Source organism: Lactuca sativa, chromosome 7 (assembly GCF_002870075.4).
Source record: "Lactuca sativa cultivar Salinas chromosome 7, Lsat_Salinas_v11, whole genome shotgun sequence".
Taxonomy (NCBI): Eukaryota; Viridiplantae; Streptophyta; class Magnoliopsida; order Asterales; family Asteraceae; genus Lactuca; species Lactuca sativa.
This window is the reverse complement of record NC_056629.2, coordinates 131,929,124-131,939,610: the sequence shown is the minus strand read 5'-3', so window position 1 is coordinate 131,939,610 and position 10,487 is coordinate 131,929,124. Positions and strand designations below refer to the sequence as shown.

At 33.2% G+C, this 10,487-nt stretch overlaps 1 protein-coding gene and 1 long non-coding RNA gene across 2 annotated transcripts; one reads left to right on the top strand and one right to left on the bottom strand.

Annotated features, from left to right (window-relative positions):
• Window positions 1-2,169: 2,169 nt before the first annotated feature.
• On the bottom strand, window positions 2,170-3,685 carry LOC111921228 (uncharacterized). The gene is made up of 2 exons (XR_002860117.3): window positions 3,114-3,685; window positions 2,170-2,897 (listed from the first exon to the last, which is right to left on the bottom strand). It is a non-coding gene; the product is annotated as an uncharacterized LOC111921228 (long non-coding RNA).
• A 950-nt stretch (window positions 3,686-4,635) lies between these two features.
• LOC111921218 (uncharacterized) lies at window positions 4,636-6,645 on the top strand. Its single transcript, XM_023916794.3, has 5 exons — window positions 4,636-4,950; window positions 5,093-5,180; window positions 5,284-5,360; window positions 5,539-5,598; window positions 6,329-6,645. Exons 1-5 carry the CDS (start codon window positions 4,843-4,845, stop codon window positions 6,479-6,481), a joined length of 486 nt encoding a protein of 161 aa, XP_023772562.1. The 5' UTR covers window positions 4,636-4,842; the 3' UTR covers window positions 6,482-6,645.
• Window positions 6,646-10,487: the final 3,842 nt, after the last annotated feature.

Genomic DNA, 10,487 nt, shown 5'->3' with positions numbered 1-10,487 from the left:
TCGTACTATTCTCAAATATCGACTCATGATTCCCATTTTCCTAACTGACGAGATATGTCATGTGTGTCGCAAAGCATGTTTGGACCCTTTTGGGGAGCATGCAGTTCACTGTAAAGAACTCACGGGGTTCAAATACAGGAACAATATAGTTAGGGATGTCTTGTTTGACATATTTAAGTGTGTCGAGGTTTCCACTAAGAAAGAGGCATCGGTTAATTTCTTGATTGACCCGACAGAAGGAAGGTCAACCGTCAGACCGGCTGACATTTTGATTTTTGGATGGGTCGGAGGGAAACACGCATGTGTGGATCTTACAGGGGTATCCCCTATCGTGGGCCTGAGGGCTGGGGGTTTCACAGCGGGACATGCTGCTTTAAAAGCAGCCACAGACAAAGTCACCAAACATGAGAGATCGTGCCTGGAAAATCAACACGTGTTCATACCATTTGCATTTGATACGTTTGGTTTCCTCGCACCGGATGCGGTAGAGTTTCTTAAAAGAATACAACGAATCATGCATAGTAATGTTATATCCCCTAGATCTTCAGATGTAGTCTTTAAAAGAATTAGCTTTACCATTCAAAAAAGCTTATCGGCACAGCTTGTTGCCCGTTTGCCATCTCACTCATTGTACGATGACAATTAAAAAGATGTCAAATTTTTACTTAATTTTTTTTTTTACAAAACTATTATTGCTGGTCCAGCATATTTAAAAGAACATAATTATCATATTACCGTAATAATATATTCTCATTAAGGGAAAATGACTTAAGAGACCATCGAAGTTTCAAATTCGTTCGAAAAAAACCATTCAAGTATTACATGTTCAAAAACTATCATCAAACTCAGACATATGTTCAAAAAACACCAACGAAGTACATGTTCCGTTCAAAAAACACCATCTCTATGGTTTGGGTAATTTACATATTTAGTCCCTAACTTTTTTTTCTTAACCCGGACGGTCCCTTTAGTTCAAATTTTCTTCGACTTCGGACTTTGATCGAGTTAAAAGATTAAAATACCCTTATTGCTTTCATTTAACATTATTTTTATTATTTATTAATTATTTATACAATTTATGTTATTATTTATTATAAATATATCAATTGCATAAATAATTAACAAGTAATAAAAATGAATGTTAAATGAAACTAATAAGGGTATATTAGTCTTTTAACTCGATCATGGTCCGAAGGAAAAATAAATATAAACGCTAGGGACCGTCCGGGTTAAGAAAAAAAAGTTAGGGGCTAAACATGTAAGTTACCCCAAACCATAAAGATGGTGTTTTTTGAACAAAATACATACTTTGTTGGTGTTTTTTGAACATATGTCTTAGTTTGATGGTGTTTTTTTGAATATATAATACTTGAATAATATTTTTTAAACAAATTTGAAACTTAATTGGTCTTCTAAGTCCATTATCCCTCTCATTAATGAAAAAAAAAAAAAAACAAAAAAAGTAAGAAAACCTTAACCAACAAAATGTTTGGTCTAAATAGCACGTGTAAGTTGCTTCCTGTTTCCAGACCTAAAAATTTAATTCCCAGGAAAACTTACTTCTCACAACTTGTACAACTAGTTCAGATGCTTATACATTTCTCGACATTGACGTTTGCCCCTAACAAATTTAGACCTAAGTGATCTCTGGATCCGATAGCTTGGATGAATACGTCACAAATTATGGCATTTTTGTAATTTAACGTATGTTTAGGGTTCAACATTAACCTCCCCAATAAAAATATCTCCTCCAGCTTCAAAGCTCTCGAAGTTTCTTCCGAGTCACGGCCGTACTTTTGGGCTAATTTGACCATTTTTACCCCATTAGCTTATGGTTTTATTCATTTTAGTCCTTTAAGAAATTTTCATCCCGAATGAACCCTGAACTATAACCAACAAATGTATCCTAAAGGCCTAAGAAGGCGACGGAAGCTTGAATCAATTGTTCAATATTTCATGATAAACATAACAAAAAAAGGACCACGAATCCACGATTGTTTCGACTTTCGGGCATGTGGTCTTGAACATGCCATTGTTGATATATCTTGATTAGGATACTATTTATGCATGCATATGGATGTGAGAGAACTAGAAGAGTTTTATAACTCTTCCAAAACAAGAAGTGGTTTTGGTAGTTAGATACTTTTATATTTTAAATAGACAAAACTATAAATTTGGTCCCTGTGGTATTCAAAAAACTTTGGATAGGGTCCAAAAAGTTTTCGACATGCATGGAAGGTCCAAAATCAAGAATTTTCTTTGATATTGGTCCAAAAAAACTTGAAAAGACGGTTATGCCCTTTCATTTTCTTTTTTACAATTATTTTAATACTATTTTGATTTAAAACAAAAACAAAAAACAACAATTTGCTACGAACCACCCCACCATACTTACTCACACACACACACATACTCTCTCTCTCTCTCTCTCTCTCTCTCTCTCTTCTTCTTCTTCTTCTTCTTCTTCTTCTTCTTCTGTGATCTACAAATCGATGAAAAAACCCAGATTTTTTTACAATTTTGCTACTAGATAATACACATAAGTTAACCCAAAAAAGCAAATTCTTCAATTAAAAAACCCAATCATATTCCTCTCAACATGTTCAATAAGGTTAAACTTCTTCTTCTGATCTATCTTTTATGACTGCAACATACTCCAGATTCCTTCTTGGCTGAACAATGAACTCATTCTCGATTCCTTTACTTTTCTCTTATGATATGTGTTTGTATTTTAGAAGTATTTCATTTCTAGATCCTCAGTAAAGATACTTTTCTTTCATGTATTGAAATATCTGATGGTACTTTTCTTTCAGGTGTTTCATCGAGCACCTGGAGTGCATTGTTTTCCTTCTTCTTTTTCTGATCTATTTAGAAGCATATGATTCCAATTTTCTTTCCTGAGACATCCAATTCAGCAAATAGATGAAGATGTATAGAAATAGGAATACAAAACTAATGAGTTGGAACTAAAATAAGGGAAAATTGTAAGTGATTTGGATGCATCAATTGTGTGTTCAAAGATGAGGCTGATGGAGAAGTGACTACAGTTTCATCCCACCCTTATTTGATATTCATTCTTGCAATTAAAAGTGTTTTTTTCTTGCTAATCTTACCCCGCTTTGTGGAAATCAAAAACCCAAAAGATGAGATGATGTAAACTGAAACCCCCGAAGAATATTTAAAACAATGTCGAAGAAGACGAAGCGATGGCTGAGCGATGTCATTAGATGTCTTGATTCTTAGAACCAACACCTCTGTTAGCGGGTTTTGTTTGTGAGAGATTTGATTTTCAGGATGCATATGTGAGAGGTTTCAGTTGCAGGTAAATATGAGGAAGAAGAAGATGGGATGGGGTGGTGATGAATCTGCATCAATGATATATGTGAGAATGTGTGTTTATTGTGGTGGAGAGAGAGAGAGAGGAGAGAGACAATGATATATGTGAGAATGTGTGTTTATTGTGGTGGAGAGAGAGAGGAGAGAGAGATGGTTGGGGATAATCCTTTTCTTTCCTTTTTTAAGTTAAAATTGTATTAAGTTAATTATAAAAAATACAAAAAAGAAAATAAAAGGGCATAACCGTCATTTCAAGTTTTTTTGGACTAAAATCAAAGGAAGTTTTTGATTTTGGACCTTCCATGCAAGTCGTAAACATTTTGGATCCTATCCAAAGTTTTTATGAAACCACAAGGACCAATTTTGCAGTTTTGTCTTTTAAATACTTATAAAAATCTCTTACTAAAAAAAAAATTATCATGTTACAAGTCTGTGGGATGCTCTCCTTTAAGTTAACATTTCTTTATTGAATTTAACACTTGTTAACAAAAGTAGTTGATTAAAATCTTGAAAGTTCTAATAAACTCAATCATGGATTGTGAGTATCTAGTTGACAGATAAAATGATATTTTATAACATTACCAAAATATAAAGCTTTTGTAGATTAAAGTTCTTTTTATATGATAACCTTTTGAGCCAAACAACAATTGAAGCCCAAAAATGATACAACAAATTAATACTATGATGTAAGATTTATACCAATAATTATTACACTTCATATCTAAGATCTCTTTAATAAGCAATTTTAACCCTAATGAAAAGTAGATAAAGTCATCGTGTTAGCTTCTTACCTAGGTTTCTTATCTAATATCACTATCTTATTTTAGGAATAATGATTAAGATCGGTTGAAACATTTTAATTGTTCATCATACAACTCAACCAATTCATTCAAGTATTTATTATCTAGTTTGCACAAAAACAAGGATCGAGATATACATACAAAATCAACCATTACAATTTTAATTGATGACACTCATTTATATTAATCATAATGGTTAAACTCAGTTAAAACATATTAATTGTTCATCATACATTTCAACAACCATATAACAATTTATTCTCTGTTTGCATTAAAAAAAGCATTAATACACACAAGCATCGACCATTACGTACTTAATCGATAAGTGGTTCATTTACTACAAAACATTTATTCTTCCCCACCAAGTACTACCTACTTGAAAAAAAAATTACAAAAGACCTAAAAGGTCAAATTCCACAAAGTGTAGGGTCTAAAGTAATAATAACTCTATAGACCGGATAATTTCGGGCCCAAGTGAATCTTTTCCTTCTTTTTCCCCAAATATCTCAAGCATTTACATCTAATCCTCTCTCTGTCTCAAGAACTCGATATCAGTTTCTCCATCTTAAAAAGATATATGGTGATTGAGGGTGTAAGCAAATTACTGTTACGATTTCGACATAAGTAAGAACTGTGGTTCTCCTGGATTCTCCCTCCCCCAAATCTTTCCATCGTTCCTGAGATTATTAGTGGAAGAGAAGGAATCATGGATGAGGGAAAATCCATGGACGGATCTTGCTATTACTCTGTTCTCGGAATCCGGAAGGAAGCTTCATCCTCTGAGATTCGATCTGCGTATCGGAAGCTCGCTCTGGTTAATTCATATTCTCTTTTCCTCCTATCAATTCTCGAATTATCAATAATTTTTGATTTATTTCGCAAAATCTGATTGCATCTTTTATCACTAGACATTCAAATCGTAATGCTGATATCGCTTGATTGTGTTCGTTTATTAGGAATGGCATCCGGACAAGTGGGCAAAAACTCCGTCGCTCGCCGGAGATGCTAACCGGAAGTTTCAGAAAATCCAGGAGGCTTATTCAGGTGATGTTTATTTACAACCACTGTTTGATTCAACTCCATTTTTCTGCGATCCTATTTGTTGAATTCGATTGAATGTTAATACATCTTACAATTTTTGTGCCAGTGTTATCGGATCAAACAAGAAGGTCGATTTACGACGCCGGAGCCCTTGATTTACTCGACGACATCGATGACAAAGAAGTAAGAAACACATTCAAAATATCTAGATATTTTTATCCGATGCATAATATTATATTATTTTCCAAATTATCACGAGAATTGAAACGCTGCCGTTTCGTTCGGTCAACGTGAAAATGTTCTACACTTTTTAATTCGAATTGCACCCATAGAGGCTGAAGGTTATGAATTTACGTTTCAGGGCATGGGAGATTTTTTGCATGATTTGATGAAGATGATGGACCAAAACGCTGGGGCTGAGGTAAGAACTGTGGATCTTCTCCTAGGTTTGAGGGTAAAACGGTCTTTACATACACTTGATTTATACATAGGGTTAGGGTTAAGTATAAGAAAATGAAGATATTAATTTGTTTATCATACCATTTTTTCAGTTTTTGTTAAAATATTATGTTTTTGAAAATCAATATGATTATGGTAGCATATAATTAAACAAATTAATTGTAGGAGGTTTGACTTTCTATATTATTTTAGTAGTTGTGATACCCGTATAATATACGGTTTGATTAAAACAAAATGTTAAATACAAATGATTAAATATCAAGTTTATTTGAATTTGAAATTTGAAATAAGAATAAATTAAAAAAAATGAAAAAATTAAATTAAAATTATATGTTTAGTTGTAAGACCTGTGTATTAAATGTGTTAATTATAACAAAATTTTAAATTCTAAATTTATTTAAAATTAAAATTAAAGTTTGAATTCTAAATTTATTTAAAATTAAAATTAAAGTTTGAAATTTGAAATTACTATAGTTATTATATAGTTATTATGGTATGTTTAATTTATAAAAATTAAATTAATAGTATATATTCAATAATGATAAATGAAATAAATGACAAGTGGAAAATAAATATCTCAAAATTATGACAAAATAACATGTGGCATAATGCATGAGAGTGTGACAAGTGGCAAAAAAAAAACTTTCATTTGTTAGAGAAGATGCAATTAGACTAATGCCGGAGAAAATCAGGTGGAAAGTCTAGAGGATTTACAAAAGACGTTTGTGGAGATGTTCGGTGACGATTTGAGGGAGTTCATGGAGAACCAAGATCAAACGGCGAGGAAGAGGCCACGTGTATCGATGGAGAAAGCCAACATGCCAAGAACGAGGGCTTGCCGCTAGGGTCGTATTGTATCTTTTTAGGTCTGACGTCATTTCAGTTAAATATTAGTAAATGTTAAGGGGATGGTATGAAGGGTAGTTTGGTAAATGTCATGATTTGGACATGGAATCTTTTGATGTTGTTACCTTTTAGAACAAAAATCACATTTCACCTTCCTAATCAACTTTTCTTTTGCAATTTTCAGATTTTAAAAATAAAATCCTGCCTGATCACATCTTAGGATTAGACCAGGATTGTAAGTTTTGTTTGATTTGATTCCGTATATCTACTTTTTTATTATTTAGTTAAAATTTTAATTTTATAAACCTTAGAAAATTCATTACTCTGTTTATAAATCTCATTTAGAACTTTAAAATTGTCTATTCCCGAGAATCCAACATTGCAAATTGCATAAACCTAATAGAGCATCATAACTTTATGCATTCATCTCAACACACAAATTAGTTCCTTTATGATCATTTGTCTTTAGTTGTATATATGGTGAAGGACTGACGGCGATTATGTTTCATGTTATGTTTAAGATGCTTTAGTCCTAATTTTTGAGGTTTGCATTTATAAGAACTATGATTGTGCTGTGTAACAAGTTTAGTGGGTTCCATGTCAATGCCTTAATCATCCACTAACATTATCTACATCCTAGCATACAAATGACATGTATTGTCACACATAGTATAGTGAGAAAATTCATATGAATCTAAGGAGTTAAAATCACATGTTCACATGATTCTTGAAAAGAATCATCTATGCGAACTACCTAAATCAAACAAAGGTCAAACCTTGGTCTATATATCAAATCCATCAAAGTTTGAACAAAAGTCAAACTGTTCAAAAAGTCAATGGTCAACACGCTGTAACCCAGCTTGTGGTCGTGTCGCTGACACAAGGTGACAAAACAGTCTTGAATCCTGCTAAACCTCAAATCACGTCCCTTCTATGGTCATATCGTGCTTTTAATGCAAATGCACTTATTCCATTAAGTGATTAATCCTTCCAGATACAAGCTCTACCTTACATATCTGAATCAACAAAGGGTCTTAATGGATAAAGTTTCCAACTTTATCCAAATCTACGACCCAAACAATCCCAATCTCAAATCCTAACTTAGAAATGTCCCAAAAATTACCAATATCTTGTGCATGGCTCAAAAAGAGCGCATACACACACTCTTTTCCACTCTCAAATGACCAGAAATCACCTCATAACTAATCCAAAGTTTTGGAGTTTCCCCAAACTCCAAGAACATCAAGTCTAAGGGACCAGAATGACCAAAATATCTACCAAAGTCTAGACCTATACATGAATCCAAATAAAGCATAGAGCTTTGTGACTTATACTGTTTGTAAATTATCTAAAAGGTGGAAACTTAGGTAGATATGGCTTTTTAATGCTCCAAGGGCTTTCTTCTTCACTAAGAATCTCCCAAACATACACAAGAGCTCTCAAGAACACTCAAAGGGATATGGTTACAATCTAATGATGAAGACGGGTGATAATAGAGAACCCTAAATGTTAGTGCCTTTATATATGGCCTAAGGCCTAAAATTTAGGGTTTTGTGCACATAGTGGCGCCGCTACGCGACCCAGCTCTTGGTCACGTCGCTACTTATCGATGTGGCTCGCGCACGCCACTCCAGACTTACGCCGTGAATTACCCAAAAACCCTATCTCCAATTTAAAATATTGATAATTTCGTCTATATCCTTATAAATTTTCATAATTATGTCAATATCCTTATAAACTTCAAATTACACGTATATCCCTATAAAACCTATATATATATATATATATATATATATATATATATATATATATATATATATATATATAGACACACACACACACACACAGAAAAATGTTCAAATGTTTCTAGCAACTATTGTGTGCCTAAATGCACCAATGATAATTCAAGAAATAACAAATAATTAAATAAATCATTTAAGGATATTTTGGACCTTTTGTACTTTTAATTAAGGAAATCATTTAATTGAAATCCTTCAATTAAGGAACTAAAGTAAATATATTTGACCTAGTCGTGTGTGGTAGAACATGTTCATCATCGACATCAACACCATCACCATCACCGCTGCCCACTTCCTCTCCTCGCTGATCTCGTTTTCAACTTATTAATCGATACCTTAATTTATTTCATTCCTCAATTCATTCCCATCGTAGCCTCCACCAAAATTCATTGCAACATCCACCAAAATTCATCTGGAATACTCTCCATAAACCTATCATCGATCTAACAATTGTTCTCACCATTGTCCGAGCAACCAGAAAATCAGCACAATCGTCATATGGGCGGTGCTTCCCTCCCCTTTTCGCCAGTGACACCCACCTCACCAGGAAGTCAACGAATCATCTTAGATTTGTTGAACTTGTTGTTTGTCATATTGTTCTGTTCGATTTTTTAGTTGTTTATCTGAAGAAATATGGAGTAGGAGAGAATCGATACAGGAGAAGCCACAAGATTTCTGTATCAGTCGCTATATGTTGTTTTCTAACCGGCGATGTGTATCTTGGCCATTGTTTATTAGAAGTGATTGCTAGAACTAGGAGCTTCAATTGTTCAGATTAGGTGATGAACATTGGTAGGGTACTTATATGGTTAACTTTGACGGTTTCATTGCTTGTAGAAAGATCAAAATTCATCAAAACTTTAGTCTCTGTTTGGTTGATGTTACTATTTGTGTTTATATCCACCACATAAATTGATAATTTAGTAGAGAAACACAACATCTTAGTGTTGGAGGTTATAGAATGGATATCAAGCTTCTCTCTTTTCTTCTGTGCTCTGAGAAATGGCAAAGAACTTGTCACTCAACTAAAATAGCCTATTTTTTAAAGCAAATTGGTATTTTCTTGGGTTAACCCTTTAATTTCCTTAGGTTATAAAAAGCCACTAGTTCTTGAAGACATTCCCTCTCTAGCACTTAAAGACCAAGCTATAGTTGCCAAATTAAATTAATTTTGTGATATAGTTTGATAATAAAACATGTCTTCCAAGTGTTTGATATAATGTCAAGAAGAGAAAGTTTTTGTGTAAAAGAGGCAAGTTTGATATGTTGGACTTATTGGGAAGATTCTGTTAGAATATGTTAAGGTAACATGTTTATACTTGTGTTGAAATATTCTGTTAGAAGCAAAGTAGATAATATTTTGTTAGACTTCTTAACGAATTGAAGTTTAAGCAACAAATAGAAATGAAATATTTTTTAGAATTGATGTTAATATGTTTAGTTATGTTATTTTGGTGTTTTTACTTTGTAACACTGTGAAATTTCAAAACATTTTTTTTCATTTTAAACTAATAAAAATACTCCAATCACAATTCTCAAAAACGTGTATCAATTGTTTTTACATAACATAAGTGCAAATCAAAATCCCCAGAATCTCAAAACATCTCCACCACAAGTGTGTACTGATCATGCCGGCGCCTTCCTGCGATCATCACTGGTACCTGAAACACATAACACACAAACGGTAAGCAATAATGCTTAGTGAGTTCCCCAAAATACCACGTACAACACATACGCCTTTCCAGGCCATAGCTTTATGGGATCTTCCGATCCAAGTGTCTCAGGGGATTTCCATCTGTTGGGGCATGTAAATGCTCTAGAAATAATGAGTGATAGTTAGGTTATATTTTTCCCTTTATTGTATTTATGATGTAAATACTTTCTCTCCTATATAAAGGGAGAGTTGGTCATTTTTAAAAGTTTGCTAGCTTATTTCTTTTCTTAGTTAAAGTTACACTTCTCAAATGTAATTCTAGAGAGAGAAAGTGGTGGGTTCTCCCCACCTAGGGAGAGTTTCTCTCTCCCACCAATGTTCTTCATTGAATAATATTTTATCTCTCTTTCTTTCTCATCTTCTAAGAATTCTCATCATATGTTCTTCATGTTTATATTTTGATACACGATAAATCTCAAGATTATTTCTTCTGCATCCACTGTCGTTATAAAAATGGGTCTTTACAATTGGTATCAGAGCCGTACCTTGAAG